The 22,020-nt window shown below is 40.9% G+C and overlaps 1 protein-coding gene across 1 annotated transcript in view; it reads left to right on the top strand.

Annotated features, from left to right (window-relative positions):
* The first annotated feature begins 10,315 nt into the window (after nucleotides 1–10,315).
* The window catches only part of LOC108438164 (choline transporter-like protein 2), a 24,199-nt gene continuing 12,494 nt past the window's right edge, over nucleotides 10,316–22,020 (top strand). Inside the window, exons 1-16 of the mRNA XM_037536605.1 lie at nucleotides 10,316–10,348; nucleotides 10,729–10,777; nucleotides 13,631–13,704; nucleotides 14,393–14,477; nucleotides 14,650–14,734; nucleotides 14,908–15,021; nucleotides 16,300–16,360; nucleotides 16,471–16,546; nucleotides 16,635–16,718; nucleotides 16,994–17,106; nucleotides 17,369–17,500; nucleotides 17,627–17,726; nucleotides 18,142–18,234; nucleotides 18,569–18,647; nucleotides 20,601–20,863; nucleotides 21,260–21,354. Coding sequence (XP_037392502.1) covers nucleotides 10,330–10,348; nucleotides 10,729–10,777; nucleotides 13,631–13,704; nucleotides 14,393–14,477; nucleotides 14,650–14,734; nucleotides 14,908–15,021; nucleotides 16,300–16,360; nucleotides 16,471–16,546; nucleotides 16,635–16,718; nucleotides 16,994–17,106; nucleotides 17,369–17,500; nucleotides 17,627–17,726; nucleotides 18,142–18,234; nucleotides 18,569–18,647; nucleotides 20,601–20,863; nucleotides 21,260–21,354 — 1,522 coding nt within the window. The 5' untranslated portion in view covers nucleotides 10,316–10,329. The remainder of the gene's footprint in view (nucleotides 10,349–10,728; nucleotides 10,778–13,630; nucleotides 13,705–14,392; nucleotides 14,478–14,649; nucleotides 14,735–14,907; nucleotides 15,022–16,299; nucleotides 16,361–16,470; nucleotides 16,547–16,634; nucleotides 16,719–16,993; nucleotides 17,107–17,368; nucleotides 17,501–17,626; nucleotides 17,727–18,141; nucleotides 18,235–18,568; nucleotides 18,648–20,600; nucleotides 20,864–21,259; nucleotides 21,355–22,020) is intronic.

Genomic DNA, 22,020 nt, shown 5'->3' on the forward strand with positions numbered 1-22,020 from the left:
AAAAACAGTGGTCTGGTTGGCTCATTCAAGTCATTCAGCCCTGCCTTTGGGGACAGATTGCCTCCACCCACTCCTACAGGTGCTACCAGAATCTGGAACCACATCATTATCTCTTCAAGTATCATACACCCCCCCTTACTACCCAGCGTTCTTATGTAATCACCTGTTGTCTCGTCTTTCCATACCTACAAGTGACTCCATTGGCCACTCGCAGCACTGCAGCACGGGACAAGTGCACCACTTCACTGGATGTCACCAGGTCCTTCTATCACTCTCCATTCTACTACTCATCCATGGACCTGGCCGACTTTCACCATCTCTGTACTCCAATCCGCTAAACTTCAACTCCATCAGCCTGTGTCCCTGGGACCCTATTGCCCTCCTAGTCATTTCGGACACCCTTTGCTTTCGCTGATTTGACTGCTCTCTCATCCACAAGTTCTCAGTCCTGGGAACCTTGTCCATCCACTGTCACTCACTTTTTTGGGGGATTGAATTCCAAGCAGGTGATCCTCATCTGGTTCTTCACTGGCAAGGCCTCCACACTGGGGGATTTTGCACACATGGAGGTGAACAAGAAGAAACTGACCATAATGTTCATCCAGGCCAGAGGAACATCACTCAGAGGAATCACGTTTCAGCTTTAGGTTTGGTTGCAGTTGTGCCGAATGCCACAAGAGGGCAGCAGTAGATCAGACAGAGTAGTTCAGTTTAAATGCCCACAGCAGCTGGTGGTATCTTTACTTTGTAAGTTTCTGAGCTCAAATCAAGTCCTGCAGGTTTGGCGTCTATTTTAATGTTAATTTAAGTAATTTGATTTATGCTTTCACATTGTGTAGGTGGGTTGTGTTGGAAAAGTGAATGCAGCTGTGTGGTAACTTTGGAAAATGGCTGTTAAAATTAATTGCATTTAGTATTTCTGTGTATTGTTCTCTAGTTTGTTTAGTGGCAGGTTTAAGATAGCATAGTTGTCTAATAATTACTGTTATTATTATCATTATTATTATTTAATGCAAATGTTTCTCATTATTTTAGGTGTGTTAGATACTAATGTCCAACTCTTCTTTACTCTAAACCTGAAAGGGCCTATGTAAAAACATGGAAAAACAGTTCTATTTTGAATTAAACGTAGAAGTTTAACTCCGTCCATTCAGCCTACAGCAGTTTAGCCCCACCCATTCAACCTACAGCAGTTTAATCCCACCCATTCAGCCTACAGCAGTTTAGCCCCACCCATTCAGCCTACAGCAGTTTAGCCCCACCCATTCAGCCTACAGCAGTTTAGCCCCACCCATTCAGCCTACAGCAGTTTAGCCCCACTCATTCAGCCTACAGCAGTTTAGCCCCACTCATTCAGCAGACACCTTTTTAGCTTCACCCATTAAAACTAAAGTTATAAGGAGTGTTTCAACTCTGAGTGCTCTTTAAAAGATGCACAGCCAATCAGAATGCAGTTTTGAAAAATGCAACTTTTCAACTTAAAGAAATGAGGCCTAAAACTTTGAAATACACATTTAATTTAGCAAATGAAAAACACAACTTATTGATCTCCTAAGATAACCTGTCCCTAGTAGTGTGGCCTTTTTGATTAGGTTAATTTTACCTGTGTGGGGCTGGAGTAAGCTGGACTATCCCACCAAGTCTTGTTTACAGTTTTCCACCAGAGGGGGAATTTCACTTGGAATAGAGCAGGAAATTATGGAGTATTGCTTATTCCCAAATATTTAAATCCAGGTTTTTGCACATTTGAAGGGCGTACTGTTGTGGCAGTGAGTGAACGCCGAAGTTTATAGGAAAATAATACTTATTTGAAAATATAATTTATAGCCTGAGACGGACCGTAACTTATCCTGTATGTTGAGTATATGTGGAAGGGAGCAGCCTGGGTTACCAGCATACATCATACAAGATCATCAGCACATACAGAGATCTGTAACATTTTGCACATTTATGTTCACTTTGTTTCTTCAGTTAACCTCGACCTTTTGCTATATGCCATGTCATTTTAGTTCTGTTTCTTTATGAACACCCTGCGACTTTGCAAGTTCTCCCACTTAGAAATCATGGAGGGGTCTGAAATGTTCATCTTAGGTGCATGTCCACTGTGAGAGACATAACCTAAAAAAAAAAAAAAATCTGGAAATCACAATGTATGATTTTTTAATAATTTATTTGCTGCAAATAAGTATTTGAACACCTGTCTGGACCAGCCCACCACTACCACTGGATGTCACCATGTCCTTCTATCACTCTCCATTCTACGTTTCATCCATGGACCTGGACCCTTTCACTATCTCACCATCTCCAACTCCATCAGTCTCACTTTTAGTATTCTACCACAGCAGCTCTCCTCCGTTTCACATCCTCATTCACCTGCTTGAGCCTCTGCATGGTCCACCCTCTTCCTGGCCCCATCTCTCATCTTCCTCATGTCTGATGCTTCACTATACTTCCGGATGCTGTTGTTTCTCAGGCCTCTCCTGTGCAACAGCTTGAACAGGCATGACTGCCTCTCTTCTTTAACCGCTCCCACTCCCTGTCCACTGGGTCACCGTTGCATCATGCTGCAGAGGAAACCCCCCTCAGTATCCCCCCATTCCCTCTCAGATTGCTCCACCATCCATTTGTAAAGATGTTGCAATGTCCCCGGGACCCTGCTGCCCTCCTAGTCATTTCAGCCACACTTCCACCCTCGCTGATTTGACTGCTCTCTCATCCCCTCAAGTTGTCAGTCCTGGGAACCTTGTCCATCCACCATCACTCACCTTTTTGGAGGCTTGCATTCCGAGCAGGTGATCCTCACCCACAAGCATAATTGAAATTGAAGCTTAACACAAGTTCTACCAGGGAGACTCCAATGCTACACAAAATGCACATATCTAACTTTTCCATGTTTTCAGGTGAGTGTATGGGGTCTAGTATCTATTGATTTATCTTTAGTTATGACTAAACACTGACCACCTTTCTGTGTGGAATTTGCGTGTGTGTGTGTGTGTGTGTGTGTGTCTGTGTGTATCTGCCCTGTGATGGACTGGTGGCCCACACTGTGGACTGTGATTCCTGCTTTCCACCCAGTAAGCGCTGGGATAGAATGATGAGTGAGTCAATGAGTGACTAAACAGGTTATTGCTAAATCTAACAATGAAGTACAGATTCAGAGAGGACACCACACAGAGTCACTCAGCATAGTCTATTATGAAGTCAGATTAACCATTAAGATTTTCTATTTTCCAGTATTATTCATCAGTCTTAATCATCCTTCCAAATTATTATGCAATGCGTAATGTAAATATGTAAACACCAAAGAAAATCTCTGATTTTCTGACATTGTGCCTTACTGTGCGCCTGTAAAGCGTGCTGCAGGTTCTAGATGCACATTTTGTTAAGTTCAGGATCAGTATCATGCCGTACCAGTATAAGCATCAGATGTTTACCCACGCTCAAATCTGACCTGCTTCCACAGACATTTGATTATTAAGTCAAGTGTTTACAAACAATGTGAACTCTGTGCTGACTACAACAGTCCAATAACGTTATAATCTTGTGCCCATTTAAGGTACCAAAGTGGTTTCGCCTTCTGCATGTGCAGCCAGACTTGTTTCAAAACAGGAAACCATCTATAGGTCACACTGGTGTCCATATAGCTCTAAGACATGTGACGTGCCCCAGTTTTGGTGAAAGGAGAGCGTGTGTGTGTCTTTGGGCTGGGAGGGCTAGTGAAAGTGTCTGTTGAGAACCCAGAGGAAAAATATCCTTCTTAAGATCATCTCAGAGAAATAATGCAGATCTTAATACTATAATAATGATCACTGATTTCTGAATTCTTTCTCCTCATGAGAAAAGAGGAGATTAACATCAGCATCTCACTGTAAGAAGATCTATGAAAACCCTGAGTTCTCCTTCTACACTGAAGTTGAGTTTTGTGATCTAGAACAGAGTCATAAAGTTCCCCTCAGAGCAGCTAGACCCGACTCTGAGACTGTCTAGAGTAATAAAGTTCCCCTCAGAGCAACTAGTCCCAACTCTGAGACTGTCGAGAGTAATAAAGTTCCCCTCAGAGCAGCTAGTCCCAACTCTGAGACTGTCTAGAGTAATAAAGTTCCCCTCAGAGCAACTAGTCCCAACGCTGAGACTGTCTAGAGTAATAAAGTTCCCCTCAGAGCAGCTAGTCCCAACTCTGAGACTGTCTAGAGTAATAAAGTTCCCCTCAGAGCAGCTAGACCCAACTCTGAGACTGTCTACAGTAATAAAGTTCTGTGCTAGTTAGAGGTGTTTGTCCATTAGTCACTGTCTGATAGTTTGACCTGTGCTTTTAGCCTGTAAATCTTACGACAGATAAAAGAGCAGACAGACACTAAACGGAGCAGGTAATGGCCATGGCTGCATAGGAGGTGTGGGCACAAAAGAGCCTTAAAAGCAGATGAATAGTTGTGACTCTTAGCTGGGAGCTGTGTATATGTGCTTAATGGGCTCTGCTGTGATTCAACAAACAAAGCTCTTGTCTACAGCTACGTTTTCTGTGACTTCTAAACACACTGAACCAGTTACTGACTCACTCTTATTTTTTGCAGTTATCAGATTATTCAGCAAAATGTAAACACACTGATTGTTCCTTTGTCATTGTTTTTTTTAATGAAAAATAAAGATGGATGAAGAGTTAGCATTATAGCATCCTGCTACTGGTTAGTGAGAAGCTGTGGATGCATGGGAGGCATGTAGTTTAATCGCTACAGCTGCAAGTAAAGAGACCTAAAAGCATGTACATAGTTGTGACCTTTAGTTTGGGTCTGTGTATATGTGCTTAATGACTGATGACCTGCCTGCAGTCCCAGCCATTTGAAGCACTGGCAGTGGTTCTTACCACTGCATGATTAAATAAAAGAGCTTCTTTCTAAAGCGCTATGTTTCCTGTGTCTTTTTAAAGGTAAAAACAGGCACAGCAAGGTTCATCAGCAAACCCCAGCTGGAAGATGGCAAGGTGAGGCTGGAGGCCAGAGTCCGTGTGGGAAGGCCTGGTGACAGGCCTGATAGCGAGCCCTGCACAGAGAGGCTGGAGACTAGAAGCAGTGTGCATGGCCAAGGGTCAGGCTCAGTGGTGTCTCAGTGGGTGACATGGTGGGTGATGGAGATAGTGGAGAGGGGTGCGCTGCTGCTGTTGCCACCTCTCCAAATAGTGCAAGGAGTGATGGTGCAAGCTGTGAGGAGAATCGCTCTGCTTGGGAGGAATACGCAGAGCTCGGCCTCTCTCCGCTCCGGTGCTCCTGGGAAAAAGGCCATGCCCCTGAGGAAGAACCAACAGCACATGCAGCATAGACAGTGGCCATTCTATTAGGGGCAGTCATGGGCTGGATGTTGGGGAACCAGCCTCCTGACCGGAAGGTTGCCAGTTCAATCCCCAGAGACGACAGCACACGACTGAGGTGTCCTTAAGCAAGGCACCTAAACCCCAACTGCTCCCCGGATTGGGCTGCACACTGCTCCGGGCAAGTGTGCTCACTGCCCCCTAGTGTGTGTGTGTGTGTGTGTGTGTGTGTGTTTGTATGTGTGTGCTCACTAGAGTGTATGTGGTGTTTCACTTCACAAATGGGTTAAATGTGGAGATGACATTTCCCCGTTGTGGGACTAATAAGGGTCACTTAATCTTAATCTATATACCCCAGAGCCTGCGAGGGGGTACACTGTGCTCCCACACACCTCAGGGTCTCTACTTGCACTCTGTGGGGTTGCCGGGGTGGCTCTTCAGAAAATGGAGAGCAATAAAGCGTTCCACTACTGGCTAGCGTGAAGGCATGTAGGAGGCCATACATACAAGGGAAGCGCCGCAGCTGTGATATGAACAACTTGTGACTGTTAGTGTGGAGCTGTGTAGATGCATTTAATAGTCTATGTTGTGCTGGGTGTGGGCTGCTTAGTTAGGTAATAGTGCAGTGGTGGTGCCTAGTGCAGTGAGAGCTGTATGGATATTTAACAAAAGCTCCAATCTAAAGTGCTACATTTGCTGCACCTTCTCCCTCTGTGCTGACACTGCTGAACCACGGATGTGGGTTGCTATAGGGTTTAAGCAATCTAGAGGCCACATGTTTACGTCTCATTCTCTCACTCTCACGTCACATTCAACATTTCTCATTTGTGCTTTCAAGGTTCTTCTCAAAAATCATACCCACAGAGAGAATGCATGAAACTGGAAGCTGCTAATGTTTCTGGGAATGCGCAGTGGTGGACGAAGTACTTGAGTTAGAGTGGAGATACCCACAGAGGACCCAGGTAAAATATTACCCAAGTAAAATACAAGTCCTCCCTTTAAACCTCCATTTGAGTAAAAGCACCAAAGTATTTGCCTTCAAATTACTGAAGTATCGGAAGTAAAAGCACTAAAAGATTAATTATGACTCTAATGTCCAACAAGACTCTTTCTTCGTTAACTTTAGGTGAAAATACTCCAATGTTACTCTTGGTAAACCAAACTTTTAGTAGAATATCATTAATTAGTCTGAGGCTGATGTCTATTAGAATTATCATAAGCACAAAACGCTGAAGGCAAACAATTTCCATTAGGTAGAACCGAGTGGCTCTGAAATAACCTTTTATAAACAAGCAAAGTCTCAGTTTAGGTTTTGTTTGCAACTTAGTTACAAGTTTAAGTTTAATAAAAACTGGCTTTAAACTCAGGATCACAGATGAGCTCCTTTACTATGTTGATCTGTAGGCGTCTGTTCATAAACATGAATCAGCCAAAACTAATTTACTATAAAATGAAATGGTGTTTGTAGAAATTCAGAAAAAAGCTGCGTCAGTCTCGACTGCATATGTGGACATATTTCTATATTGAGCTCTATTTACACAAAGTTAGGTTAGTTCATCATTTATGTTAAACAGACTCTGCCAAAGTTTTACGCTGCTGCGCTGACGCTGAACTGTGTGCTGCACTGGGTCGGTATGACCAACAGGTCAAAACCAGCTCTAAACAAAGTGACCGCTGGGCCCTGATTGGTGGGCTTACTTCACACTTCTTTGTTTTGACACGTTGTGTTTTTATACATACATATGCCAAAAGGATGACAGATTTCACAAAATGTAGTGGAGTAAAAAGTCAGATTTTTTTACTTTGAAATGTAGTGGAGTGAAAGTAAAAAGTCGCCCAAAATAGAAATACTTGAGTAAAGTACACATACACTAAAAATGACTTAAGTACAGTAACTAGTTACATTTATACATTTACTTAGCTATTGTCCACCAATGGAAGGCACAACCAAAAGTTTGCAAGCTAGCCCACCTGTCTGTAGCTGCCTGTCACTCATTCATTCGTTTTTCCTCACAACAACATTGAGTGCATTTACACACATAATCTGATCACTATTGGACTTTGCAGTTATCTGCTTATTCAAATGGGTGCATAAACAGCCCACTCTGATTGAGGTCTAGAAATCTGGTAACGGAAGCTGGATTGGAACTCATAAATGAGAGTTCTCAGTGCAAGTGTACTCTTACTCACATTTCTTTTATTTCTCTGAGCCTGCGCATGTGTGAAAACAGCAAGCAGTGCTAAACACAGCACCTGAAAGACACAGCACAACACTTTAGGAGCAACGCTGAAAGTGACCATACACTCGCAAACTGAACAGTCTTCTAGATGATGTATGTTCACAGTTTCAGCTAAGATCACTCAATGTTTTAAAAATGCTGATCATGACATTTTAGACTTATGTTGCGTTTACGTCAAGTCTAATTCTGTGAGTTTATTGGCTGGTTAGGAAAATCTGATTACTGCCTGACTCGTGTAAACCCAGAGTTTCCACATTATCCATTCACCCAGAGCATGAAAGTTGCAGTTGTCAGATTACTGAATGCATGTATTGAGTGCGTGTTGCTTGGTCATTGCTTTGTCTGTCCATCTGTTCATTCGTCCCTTTGTGTGTATGTCTGTCTTTTCAGTCGTGATGTTTTTGTCCAGTTACTGCCACATAAAAGCTGTTTTATTGTAATGATTTGTATAATATAATGTTTATAAGATATAAGTGATACTTTTTTGATCCCACAACAAGGGAAATTCCACCTCTGCATTTAACCCATCCGTGAAGTGAAACACCACATACACACCAGTGAACACACACACCAGGGGGCAGTGAGCACACTTGCCCAGAGCGGTGGGCAGCTCTATCCACGGCGCCCGGGGAGCAGTTGGGGGGTTAGGTGTCTTGCTCAAGGACACCTCAGTCATGGACTGTCGGCCCTGGGGATCGAACCGGCAACCTTCCGGTCACAGGGCCAGCTCCCTAACGTCCAGCCCACGATAATATATAATAATTATAAGATATAATTTATCACTGCTGTGATTCAACTCTCTTGCCTGACTCGCTGTGTTTCCTGTGTCTTCTCACGCTGCACATATGCCACGGTACAAAACCACAGATGAGGTTACTATAGGGGTGAAACTAAACAAAAAAGTCTAACAGCTCTCACACATTCAGATCTCAATCTCTTGCTCTCACGCCACACTCGGTAGTTCTCATGCTTATTTCCATCTTACCTCAAAAAGACCCACCCACAATGAAGATGCAGGGAACTGAGAACTGCCAAGTTGTGATGTTTCCAGCAATACAGTCACATAGTGTTAGCCAGTTGATTTAGATACAGCAAAATATTCTTCAAATTTTGTTAATCATGTTTCAATCTTGTTCTTGCATGTAAACAGCAAACATGTACTAATTAAATCCACTGAATAATGTTCCAATGGCCAATAAGTGACTGAGATTCCACCATATTTCGCTCCTCTCGATGCAAACGGGCCCGTCCTAATCTTCTCTTTGAGGCACAGTGTTTATTCAAAACTAGAGATATTTCACAGAGCTAATTGGATTTATATTATATGTCATAGTGTAACATGGAAAAACAAAAATGAGTGCTGAGTTGGTGGTAAGACTGTTGCTTGAGGCCATTCCTTCAGATTCTTCATGTAGTGAGAGTGAGAGCAGTGAAAAGGATTATCAGGGAGATCGGGGCAGTTATGGAGTCCAGGGGAATAAAAAACGACAAAGGTAGGGAAAGTGACCAGGGCGGTGACCCAGTTGCAAATTCACACATTCTGTAAAGCAAGCAGTTTCTGAAAGACTAGACGACCTTGAGGGACGTCCATTGCTATGTGGTAACAGGTTTAGTGAGGGCCAAGACTAATTCTATTCATTCTAATTAAGACTGAAGACTGTCAGCTGACAGAAGAGCACAGTACACACCATACATATTAAGAGAGAAGCACAAATCTGAAGCTGCTCATCTCCCAATGTACAGCACATCAAGATGATGTGACAAGTGCAGCACTAAAAAGGGGTTGCACTGCAATTAGACAAAGAACTGATTTCATCTCAAAACAATGAAATCAGAGAGCGAGCGGAGTATTAAGTGAGAAATGTAAATGACATAGTCAGTGCCACTTAGTGCACAGTGGTTCCTCAAAAGAAACCACCTCAGAAATTACCTTTGACCCTGAACCTAAAAAATCTCACCCAAAATCTATTTTAGTTTAATGGCTTCAGAGTCAGAGTCCAAGAAACTGAAGCTAACCCAGCAGAACCAAAAGCTGGTGAGCTATTCCACCGGTCTGCCATGTCGGAACCTGAAGTTTGTATGAACACTGTTTGCTGAGTTTCCTCCGTTCTGCCATATTTTATATAATATATAATATATTTATAATATATTTATTTGCATATCCCATAATCCTCTGTGTTTGTGCAGATGAATTTATAAATAAAAAAAGGGCTGAAAACACCAGCACTGGCACAGTGGACACCACTGCCTTCGGAGGCACTGGGTGATTTAGCAGATGTTAGATAGCTGGCTTGATGCTCATTTAAAGACAGCTTGAAAATCGAGCACTGTGATCACCTGATTAGTGTGAGAGAACCAAACTTGATCATTACTGATTTTATGTCGTTACAACTCTAAGCCCAAATCTGAAGAAAGTCTAAACTGATCAAAGCGTGGACGTAAAAGAGGGTTTATTATTTATTCATATATTCATTTATTTTAATCCATGGTTAAATTCAGTCGTCTGGTCAGATGGGATGTTTTACTGATTTTCAACAAAACAATATAAAATACAAATTTGAGTGTGAATAAAACCGGAAGCTTCATTTCAAATACAAAATTTCAGTGTACACATGTTCTGTGTCATTTTTTCTGTCATCATCTCTGTCATGCTAAATTTAGATCTTGGAGATGAAGTTTTTTCAACTTAAGCTTGAACACAAACATGCCATCACAAGCAGTTTCCTGCCAGACAGGAGGTGGTGAGGAGGTTTTGCGAGTGCAGCAAGAAGAAATCAGTCCTCAGTGATGGCAAAGGAAAAATACGGTACACAGCTTTAATTTATACTTTAACTCATTTTCAAAAAAGGGTTGTAATAGTAAATGAAACAGCCTATAATGCTAAAGCTGAGACTGATGGAAATAACACAGCAGTTACACTGATAATGGAAGATGAGTGTTGGGTCTTATTGTCTTATTGTTTATATTGTTTCTGTTGTAGTGAGTTTGGTTCTGTGTATCTAGAGCTGTTCACTCAGAGGGGTTCTATTTAATGATTTAAGCAATCATGCAATATCACTCACACAGACCGGCTATCAGGCTGCATTAGAGCTCCCACTGCAGGGTTTATACTGTATTGATCACAGTATTGATCAGATACTGACACATTCAGATGAATGAATTAAAGTTTTTTGTTTTTCTCTGCAGGCGAACCCCGGACGTTTGACCCTAATTTTAAAGGGCCCATTCACAACAGGTGAGAGGGACTGTTATTCACTTCACTGATGCTGTTGTAACAGTTTATAACCTGTGCTTTAAGTCTGCTGTAAGAAGTATTTTCCTGTTTCGATTCTCATTTCTGTCAAATGTTTCTGCCTCATCTTTGGTGTTCTGGCAAATTGAGTTGATGAAACCTTGTCAAAATATCCTACCGTAGTGCATATTTATAGGTAACACTCTACATAAAAGTATGATGAGATTAGATATGTGAGATTTTAACAGCCTAAATCAGTTTATTGAATGTATTACTAGCATTAAAAGAATAATCAAGATATTTTGAGAGACTACATCAGCTTATCAGGGTGTTAGAAGGAATATTATGTTCGATTTGTACTGAATTAACATTTAAAACACAATAAAATGTTTGAAACGTCAAGTTACTACAATGCTCGGTAGGTCTACTCCATCATTAGGACACGTTGTTAGACCACTGGACACACCACTGACCACATGGTTGTAAAGTTACAATTTGAACAACAGTGTTGTCTGTTCAGTTATAAGCTGTTTCTAATTCAATTCTGATTTAACTCTAATTCTACATTAATTGAACTTTTTCTAATTCCATTGTTAATCAGTTGCAATTCTAAAATATTTCTAATTCAATTCTTATTCAGTTTTAATTCTGTTTCAATTCTGGTTCTAATTTAATTCTGAATCATTTGTAATTCAATTCTAATTCCATTGTAAAACAGCTCTAATTCGGGCATAATACTCCAGAGCCCATACTAAACAAATTATGCTTTTAATTTAATACCAGCAACCAGACTTGCAACACTGGTTAAGGTCCTCCAGACCAGCATTTTACAATAAAACAATTGTTTATTGTTTTGATGATTCTGTAAAGGTATGAGTTTTGTCATACACTGACTGGCCACTGCATTAAGTCCAGCTTGTACACGGGGAAGTGGACTTAATAAAGTGGCTGGATGGTCTACTCTATTAAAGTACAATTGACTGATGTTTGAATGCTATAAAATTAAACACTTTTTTGTTCATTGAGCTCAGCAACTCATTTATTGTTAGGAACTTGAGTAGAGGCTCTTCTGATTGACTGTGAAGACTATTTATGTTCAGTTAAAGAGCAGAACTGCACTGGCCTTTACATATGCTCACACACACACACACACACACACACACACACACACACACACAAACACACACACACACACACACACACACACACACACACACACACACACACACAGCTTAGCTCAGTGTGTACAATTCAAGTAGTGTATATAACTCAGCGCAGTGTGTATATCTCAGCACAAATTGTGTAACTCCGTGTAGTGTGTATAACTGAGCGCAGTGTGTATAACTTAGAACTGTGTGTGCAACTGCGCTGTGTGTATAAGGCAGCACTGTGTTATAACTCTGCGCTGTGTGTTTAGCTTATTGCAGTGTGTATAAGGCAGCACTGTGAGTATAGCTTAGTGCAGTGTGTATAACTCATTACTGTGTATATAACCCAGTTCAGTGTGTATAACTCTTCACTGTGTGCATAACTTAGTGCAGTGTGTATAACACAGTACTGTGCTATAACTCAAGTGCAGTGTGTATAACTCAGTACTGTGAGTATATCTTAGTGCAGTGTGTATAACTCAGTAATGTGAGTATAGCTTAGTGCAGTGTGTATAACTCAGTACTGTGAGTATAGCTTAGTGCAGTGTGTATAACTCAGTACTGTGAGTATAGCTTAGTGCAGTGTGTATAAATCAGTACTGTGAGTATAGCTTAGTGCAGTGTGTATAAATCAGTACTGTGAGTATAGCTTAGTGCAGTGTGTATAACTCAGTACTGTGAGTATAGCTTAGTGCAGTGTGTATAAATCAGTACCGTGAGTATAGCTTAGTGCAGTGTGTATAACTCAGTACTGTGAGTATAGCTTAGTGCAGTGTGTATAACTCAGTACTGTGAGTATAGCTTAGTGCAGTGTGTATAAATCAGTACTGTGAGTATAGCTTAGTGCAGTGTGTATAACTCAGTACTGTGCTATAACTCAAGTGCAGTGTGTATAACTCAGTACTGTGCTATAATTCAAGTGCAGTGTGTATAACTCAGTACTGTGAGTATAGCTTAGTGCAGTGTGTATAACTCAGTACTGTGAGTATAGCTTACTGCAGTGTGTATAACTCAGTACTGTGAGTATAGCTTAGTGCAGTGTGTATAACTCAGTACTGTAAGTATATCTTAGTGCAGTGTGTATAACTCAGTACTGTGAGTATATCTTAGTGCAGTGTGTATAACTCAGTACTGTGAGTATAGCTTAGTGCAGTGTGTATAACTCAGTACTGTGAGTATAGTTTAGTGCAGTGTGTATAACTCAGTACTGTGTGTATAACTCAGTACTGTGAGTATATCTTAGTGCAGTGTGTATAACTCAGTACTGTGAGTATAGCTTAGTGCAGTGTGTATAACTCAGTACTGTGAGTATAGCTTAGTGCAGTGTGTATAACTCAGTACTGTGAGTATAGCTTAGTGCAGTGTGTATAACTCAGTACTGTGAGTATAGCTTAGTGCAGTGTGTATAACTCAGTACTGTGTGTATAACTCAGTACTGTGAGTATATCTTAGTGCAGTGTGTATAACTCAGTACTGTGAGTATAGCTTAGTGCAGTGTGTATAACTCAGTACTGTGAGTATAGCTTAGTGCAGTGTGTATAACTCAGTACTGTGAGTATAGCTTAGTGCAGTGTGTATAACTCAGTACTGTGCTATAACTCAAGTGCAGTGTGTATAACTCAGTATTGTGCTATAACTCAAGTGCAATGTGTATAACTGAGCATAGTGTGTATAATCCAGCATATTGTGTAATTTGCTGTGTGTGTAGGAGCTGCACTGATGTTCTTTGCTGTCTGCTGTTCACTCTGGGCTTGCTGGGTTATCTAACAGTCGGATGTCTTGGTGAGTTTTGTCATCTGTAAAATAAATAAATCCTCTATCTCTATATATCTATCTAGCTATCTCTCTATCTATCTCTTCAGTGTACTTGAACTCTGAACTCATTTGAGCGGATGAAGAACTAAATTGTGAGTGAATAAACAATAGCGTAATAAACACTAACTAGAAAAGTGCCTTTCCTGTAGAAAATGCAGAGTGATTCAGCAGCTTAAGCAATGCCCAAACAGTTGCTAAGGTGTTTCCAAATTATTCTTATGCCAATTTAAGTGGTTGCCATTGAATTCCAGGTGGTTGCTAAGGTTTTGCTATGTCGTTGCAATTGTTCCCACATGGTTATCATGGTGTTTCAAATGAGTTTGTGTCATAATTATGTATGCACAAACTTCTGCACCCCATTCATTCTTTGTGGGGAAACAAATCGTAATTTAACAATAAAAGTACGAAATCAAAAATCTGTATAATAGCACACCATTAACCAAAAAATCTGGAATTGTCAGTACCTCAAAAACGGCAGGATGAGTTAGTGGACAAAAATCCAGCAGTCATAGGAAAAAAAAGTATTGCATCTAATAGCAATAGTGTTGCATGTTGCTTTGCCATGAGCAATCACTAATCATATACCAATCTGTACACAATTACAATCGTTATTAATGCCAACAACATACCCCTCCCATCCCCCACCACCCCCCAGCCTGGTTTCAGGGTGACCTGCGGAGGGTGATTCATCTCACAGACAGCAGGGGGCAGTTCTGTGGTCAGAAGGGAACCCCACTGGAGTGAGTGCATTAAACACACTCACAGTTACTCACTCACTTACTCACTCAGTCACATGTACACGCACACACACACGCGCACACACACACACACACACACACAGTTCAATTCAGTGAAAACATGAGTTCTCTGGCGAGCTCAGTCGATCCTCACTCTATGTGTGTGTATATGCAGGAAGAAGCCCTTGCTGTTTTATATAAATAGTCTGAAGTGTTTGAGTTTGACGGTGCTGCTGGAGTTCCAGTGTCCTACCACACAGGTAATACCCATTTACCCCAACATAAAGCTCTCAGTACCCAACCATATTACTCCACCCCACCTGCTCTGTGATTACACTGTGTTGCGGTCAGCCGAAATGCTGTGTGCAGCAGCAGTTATATTGTTATTGATGTGATATTGATATTGTGTGTGTGTGTGTGTGTGTGTGTGTAGATCTGTGTGGAGAAATGTCCAGAGCGGTTCCTGACGCTGGCGAATGCTAAACGGAACACAACAGACAAGCAGTACTACTCACAGTTCTGTAAGGAGGGAGTGAATATTGCACTGGTGAGTTAAACATACACACATTTACTGTCTACACACACACACACACACACACACACACACACACACACACACACGTTACTGAGAAAATACCCCTTACACATCTTACACAATTGAATACAGTTTACTTGAATTATTCAGTTATTGAGTTGATTAAATTGAGTAGAGGTGATTGAGTCTGTTGATTTGGTTGAGATGTGTTGAGTGGATTATATTCAGCTCTGTTAAGCTGATTGAGTTGTGTTGTGTTTGGTTGATTGAGTTGTGTTGAGTTGATAGTGTTGAGTGGTGTATAGATAATTGAGTTGTGCTGTGCTAAATGAATGGTTTTGTGTTTTATTGATTGATTTGTGTTGAGCTGTGATGTTGATTAAGTTGTGTTAATTGATTTGTTTTTAGTTGAACAGATTGAGTTATGATGAGTTGCGCAGAGATAATCGAGTTGTCTAGCGTTGTATTTTGTTAGATTGAGCTGTATTGAGATGATTGTGTTCAGTGGAGGTTACTGAGCTGTATTAAGTTGTGTTTATTTGATTGAGTTATTTTAAGTTGTGGAGATTTATTGAGATATGTTGAGTTGGTTGTTGTTGTGTTTGTTTGAGTGAGTTGTGTTCAGTTGATTGAGTTGTGTTCAATTAATTGAGTTATCTTGAGTTGATTGAAGTATGTTGACTTGTGTTCAGTTGATTGAGTTGTAGTGAGTTGATTGAATTTAGTTATGTGTAGTTGGATGAGTTGCATTGAGTTGCGTTTAGTTGATTGAATTTTGTTGAGTTTGGTTAGCCTTCCGCCCGATGACAGCTGGGATAGGCTCCAGCACTCCCCGCGACCCTGAGGGCGAAGTGGCTTAGAAGAAGTTAATTGAGGGGCATTGGGCTGTGTTATTTTTATTTGATTGAATTTTGTTTTGTCGGTTTGATTTGATGAGTTATATTATGTTGATTGGGTTGTGTTTAGATGATTGAGCTGTGTTGATTGAGGTTTGTTATATCGATTTGATTGAGTTTTGTTATGTTGGCTTGATAGAGATTTGAGTTGACTAAGCTGTGTAAAGTAGGGTTTACTTAACTCTGCTGAGTTGTTTATGGTGAGTTGTACATATTTGATTGAGTTGTATTTAATTGTTTGATTTGTGTTGGGATGATTGTGTTCTGGTTAGTTTATTGTAATGTGTTGATTGGTTTAGGTTTTTAGTTTTGTTGAGTTGTGTTGAGTTGAGGTGTGTTGAGTTTGTTGTTCGGTGCAACTGACATTGTTATTGTTGTTTCTTTTTATTTACAGCCGGATGTTGAACTCCTGAAAGACGAAATGTGTCCAGATATGATCTTTCCCAGCCAGCCTCGTGAGTTATTCAGTTCTGTATCAGCAACTTTGATCTGACCTGTTCATATGCTGATGGTGTGTGTGTGTGTGTGTGTGTGTGTGTGTGTGTGTGTGTGTGTGTGAATGTAGTTATGCACAGGTGTTTCCCAGTCCTGAAGGAAGTTGATAACACTACCATCAACATCCTCTTAAATGCTACAAGCAAGTCAGTCTGTGTGTGTGTATGTGTGTGTGCATATGAATGTCAGTGTTAAACTGTCAGTGAGAAGCTGAATACTTTTTTGTTTCTGCAGGGAGTCTAACCCTGTTAGAAAAGCTCAGGAGGTGGCCATGAAGATCTTTCAGGATTACACACAGTCCTGGCAGTGGATCCTGCTGTGAGACTCTCAGCCACTCTCAGACCAATTAACATCAGCATCACACACTCCAAAACACTGTATAACACTGTAAAAAAACTCAATAGGACTGCATAACTCTGTATACCACTAAACACTATACTGCAAAGCATTGTGTCACAGTGTATCATACTAACACACTGTATAACACCACCTAATGCTGCATAACACACTGTATGACGGTACAATACTGTATGTCTGTCTCTCTATCTGTCTGACTCTCTCTCTCTCTCTCTCTCTCTCTCTCTCTCTCTCAGTGGATTAGTAATGTCCATGGTGCTCAGCATGATCTTCATTGTTCTTCTGCGTTTTGTGGCTGGGGTTATAATCTGGGCGATAATCATCTCGGTCATCCTCGTTATTGGTTACGGTGAGGACGTTTCTTCTGCTGTAGATCAGACTATTTTCATACCCTAGTAAGAAAACGTCTTAGGATTTCCATTAAACGAAACAGTTGTGTCTACCAGTAAAATCAAACTGAAAATGAACTCAGCAGCATTCAGTGGGGTATGATGATGGTGCACAAAATCCCACCCCACTCATCTCTCTCTCTCTCTCTCTCTCTCCCTCTCCCTCTCCCTCTCTCTCTCCCTCTCCCTCTCCTGCTCTCTTGCTCTCTTGCTCTCTGTCAGGTACCCTCCACTGTTATATGCAGTACGCTGCTCTGAAAGGCCAAGCTGGATCAGATGTTACCATAAAGGATCTGGGTCTGCGGACAGATTTCTCCATCTACCTGCAGATCGAACAGACCTGGCTGGCCTTCAGTGAGTTTGCTACTATTATTATTTTAAATATTAGATTTACTATTATTATTATTATTATTATTATTATTATTATTATTACATATGGTGGTTAGCTCATCTTTCAGTCTGTGTGTGTTTCTCTCTCAGCAATTATCCTGGGTATCGTGGAGCTGGTGATCCTTCTCATCCTCATCTTCCTCAGAAAGAGAATCGTCATCGCAATCGCTCTCATTAAAGAGGCCAGCAGGTAAGCTCAGTAAGCTAACATTAGAGTTAGGCTACTAGTGTAAGATTATATCAATGATAATAACACAGTCTAGAGGCTGACCGTGTATCATACAGTCCCTCTTTTTGTGACAGTTTAGAGGGAGTGGTGATGAACTGCCTAAAGGTTTTTGATTAAATGCTGATAAATTTAGCATTTCCTCTGATTTGGAAGTCCAGTGCTGCTATATAAAGCCCCAAGGGCGTTCAGTTCATTGACTGGCTTTCAAAAATCTGCTGGCAAAAATGTGAGATTTCATGTTGTGTTTATGTCCTAAGTGAAAATAAGTTCATCCTTAACATCCTCTACAGATTCAGCATTAATACAATTATGAATTGATTGTAGTTATTATCATTAAAGTTGTGTTACTGTAATTTTCACCCCATTTATTTTTCAGGGCTCTGACTCATATGATGTCATCGCTATTCTACCCTCTGCTGACCTTTGCCCTCTTGTCTCTGTTGATCGCATACTGGGCCATAACCTCTTTGTATCCATCTCAGAGTTACACACACTCTTATAGCACCACAGACTCACCTCGCAGACACACCACCATGACTCTCGGTCACTTTCACTCAGCTAACAGAGAGACAGACAGAGAGATACATAAACAGATGGATAGACAGACAGTGACAAATGCATAGGTGGACAGACAGACAGACAGATGAATAGACAGACAGAAACACAGACATAGTACTGATAAAAGCTGCGTACAAGGTTTACATTTATATTACAAAGTAATCAAATGACTCAAAGTAATTAAACATAAATATAAAGTGCTCCTATAGAGGAACGTCCAGCTGATCCTTAACCGCCTCCTGCAGCTTCCTGTCCAATCAGCCGATCTATAAAGTTAAAGACACCACAGAGTGTAAATACTCCAACCAGACCTGCGACCCTCAGGTCAGTCTCTAGAAACACCTTTTAATAATATTATCAAGAATTGATAATAATAAAAAAATTATAATAATTTCTACAGTACACATACACACTATATTCTTCTTGTATTGTACCTTTTTCTTGTAAAGTTTGCGTTAATTTATATACTAATAATTTCTACATGATCATTTTCCAAATGTCTTACAAAATAACAGACTGTTTTTAGACTGAATATGGAGTCATATATGAAGTTCATGATGGGGATGTGATGCATGCAGAATGTATGCTGATTTGCACAAATAAATTCATATATATATGTATTTATATATATATATATATATATATATATATATATATATGCATACATACATACAAATATATATATATATATATATATATATATATATATACACAACCCCAATTCACATTGTGTAAAATACATTGTGTAAAACAGAAATAAAAACAGAATACGATGATTTGCAAATCCTTTTCAACCCGTATTCAATTGAATACACTACAAAGACGAGATATTTAATGTTCAAACGGATAAACTTTATTGTTTTTTGCAAATATTCACTCATTTTGAATTTGATGCCTGTAACACGTTCCAAACAGGTTGGGTCAGAGGCAACAAAAGACTGGGAAAGTTGAGGAATGCTCCAAAAACACCTGTTTGGAACATTCCACAGGTGTACAGGTTAATTGGAAACAGGTGAGTGTCATGAAAGGCTCGGGCAAGGACAAGCAAGGACGGGCGAGGTTCACCACTTCATGAACAACTGCGTGAGCAAATAGTCCAACAGTTTAAGAACAACGTTTCTCAACGTGCAATTGCAAGGAATTTAGGGATTTCATCATCTACAGTCCATAATATCATCAAAAGATTCAGAGGATCTGGAGAAATCTCTGCAAGTAAGCAGCAAGGCAGTGAATGCCCGAGACCTTCGATCCCTCAGGCAGCACCTCATTAAAAACCGACATCATTCTGTAACGGATATTCCCACATGGGCTCAGGAACACTTCAGAAAACCACTGTCAGTGAACTCAGTTCGTCGCTCCATCTACAAGTGCAAGTTAAAACTCTGCCATGCAAAGCGAAGCCACATATCAACACCACCCAGAAACGCCGCCGGCTTCTCTGGGCCTGAGCTCATCTGAGATGGACTGACACAGAGTGGAAAAGTGTCCTGTGGTCTGACGAGTCTGTTTTTGGAAATCATGGACGTCGTGTCCTCCGGGCCAAAGAGGAAAAGGACTGTCCGGATTATCAGCGCAAAGTTGAAGGCCAGCATCTCTGATGGTGTGGGGGTGTGTTAGTGCCCATGGCATGGGTAACCTACACATCTGTGAAGGCACCATTAATGCTGAAAGGTACATACAGGTTTTGGAGCAACATCTGCTGCCATCCAAGCAGCGGCTTTTTCAGGGACGTCCTGCTTATTTCAGCAAGACAACGCCAAGCCACATTCTGCACGTGTTTCATAGTAAAAGAGTGCGGGTACTAGACTGGCCTGCCTGCAGTCCAGACCGGTCTCCCATTGAAAATGTGTGGCACGTTATGAAGCGCAAAATACGACAACAGAGACCCCAGACTGCTGATCAACTGAAGCTGTACATCAAGCAAGAATGGGAAAGAATTCCACCTACAAAGCTTCAACAATTAGTGTCCTCAGTTCCCAAACATTTACTGAGTGTTGTTAAAAGGAAAGGTGATGTAACACAGTGGTAAACACGCCCCTGTCCCAACTTCTTTGGAACGTGTTGCAGGCATCAAATTCAAAATTAGTGAATATTTGCAAAAAACAATAAAGTTGATCCGTTTGAACATTAAATATCTTGTCTTTGTAGTGTATTCAACTGAATATGGGTTGAAAAGGATTTGCAAATCATCATGTTGTTTTTATTTATGTTTTGCACAATGTCCCAACTTCATTGGAATTGGGGTTGTATTTATATGCATTCTTTCTTTTTTCACAGACATTCAACAGCTCTGAAGCGTTCAAGCACTGCCCAGGTGCGAAATGTCTGTTTGCGTTCTTTGGCGGAGAGACGTTCCTCCATAAGCACCAGATCGTGTTTCAGGTCTATAACTTGTTCATGTTCTTCTGGTGTATGAACTTTGTGATTGCGCTGGGTCAGGTGACCCTGGCTGGGGCCTTTGCCTCCTACTACTGGGCGTTCAAGAAACCGGCTGACATCCCGACGTTCCCTGTCTTCTCCTCACTCGGACGGGCCCTCAGGTGTATTCACTATTCCTACTGTCCAACTCTGTTTAATAGCAACACAAAACGTGGTACAATAGTTAGCTAACCATTCAAATTTACAGTCTTAATCTTGAACCTACCAGAGCTGGTAAGCAGAAAACCAACTAAAATACATAGTACATAGTACATAAGTTGGCTTCTTATTTCAATTTTTCATCCCACCTTAAATGGTGCAGCAGTTACGATCTGACGCCTGCGCATCATTTAAGATGGGATGGAAAATCACACTAAGATACTGGCAAGTAAAAATAAACATGCCTGTGTGGTTTGTGGCACCATACATAGGCTATTAATACATTGTCACAGCTAAAAACAGGAGCACAAAATCAAGTGATTAGAGTGGATTAATGATGTTCTCTCTCTTTCCTTTAGGTATCATACTGGCTCAATGGCCTTCGGTTCTCTGATCCTCTCCATCATTCAGGTGATCAGGGTGATGCTGGAGTATCTTGAGAAGAAACTGAAATGTGAGCTGGAGTTTTTTCTGTCTCCTGTTTTCTGTCTTACAGTGAAATAACATGAGAAAGCAGCTCGTTTAAATGTGCGGTGCTTCATCAATGCTCAAAGGAGAAGCAGTAGGAGGCTACATGAACCTGTTAGCTAATGTTAGTGTATGTGTTTAGTGACTTTTGATATGGGCTCAGCTCACTTGGAACCTGGACAGAGGTGGTACCAGAAACAGTACCTGTTACCAGGTTTGTGAGTAGAGTTGAATCAGTCCAGCCTGTACCATAAGTGGAAAAGCGAGCTCAATTCCTGAGAATTCCTGCTTCATCCCAAACTGCACAGTAGCTCTGCTGTGCAAAATTGGTTCATATTCCATTAGAAGTGCACTCATCAGTATAGATGTACAGAAGTGTGTGGGTTGGGACGCTCTACAGCTGCTCTGCTCAGCTGCTCGTTAGCTGCTCATTAAACACCCCAAGACAAAATTTAACGTGTTTCCTGATTAAAGAAACATTTATTGAGGTAAAGTAATGCATTTATTAAGGTCAGCTGATGTTGACTTCGCATTCGCCAGCCACTTGTTCTACATTTAAGTCACCGCAGTGTAACTGCACCTCCATTTAAGGTGGAATGGAGAATTCCAATGAGAACCTGGTGAATAAGCAGCTGACTTCAGCTTTATGTCT

The sequence above is a fragment of the Pygocentrus nattereri genome, chromosome 30, assembly GCF_015220715.1.
Source record: "Pygocentrus nattereri isolate fPygNat1 chromosome 30, fPygNat1.pri, whole genome shotgun sequence".
In the NCBI taxonomy this organism is placed as follows: domain Eukaryota; kingdom Metazoa; phylum Chordata; class Actinopteri; order Characiformes; family Serrasalmidae; genus Pygocentrus; species Pygocentrus nattereri.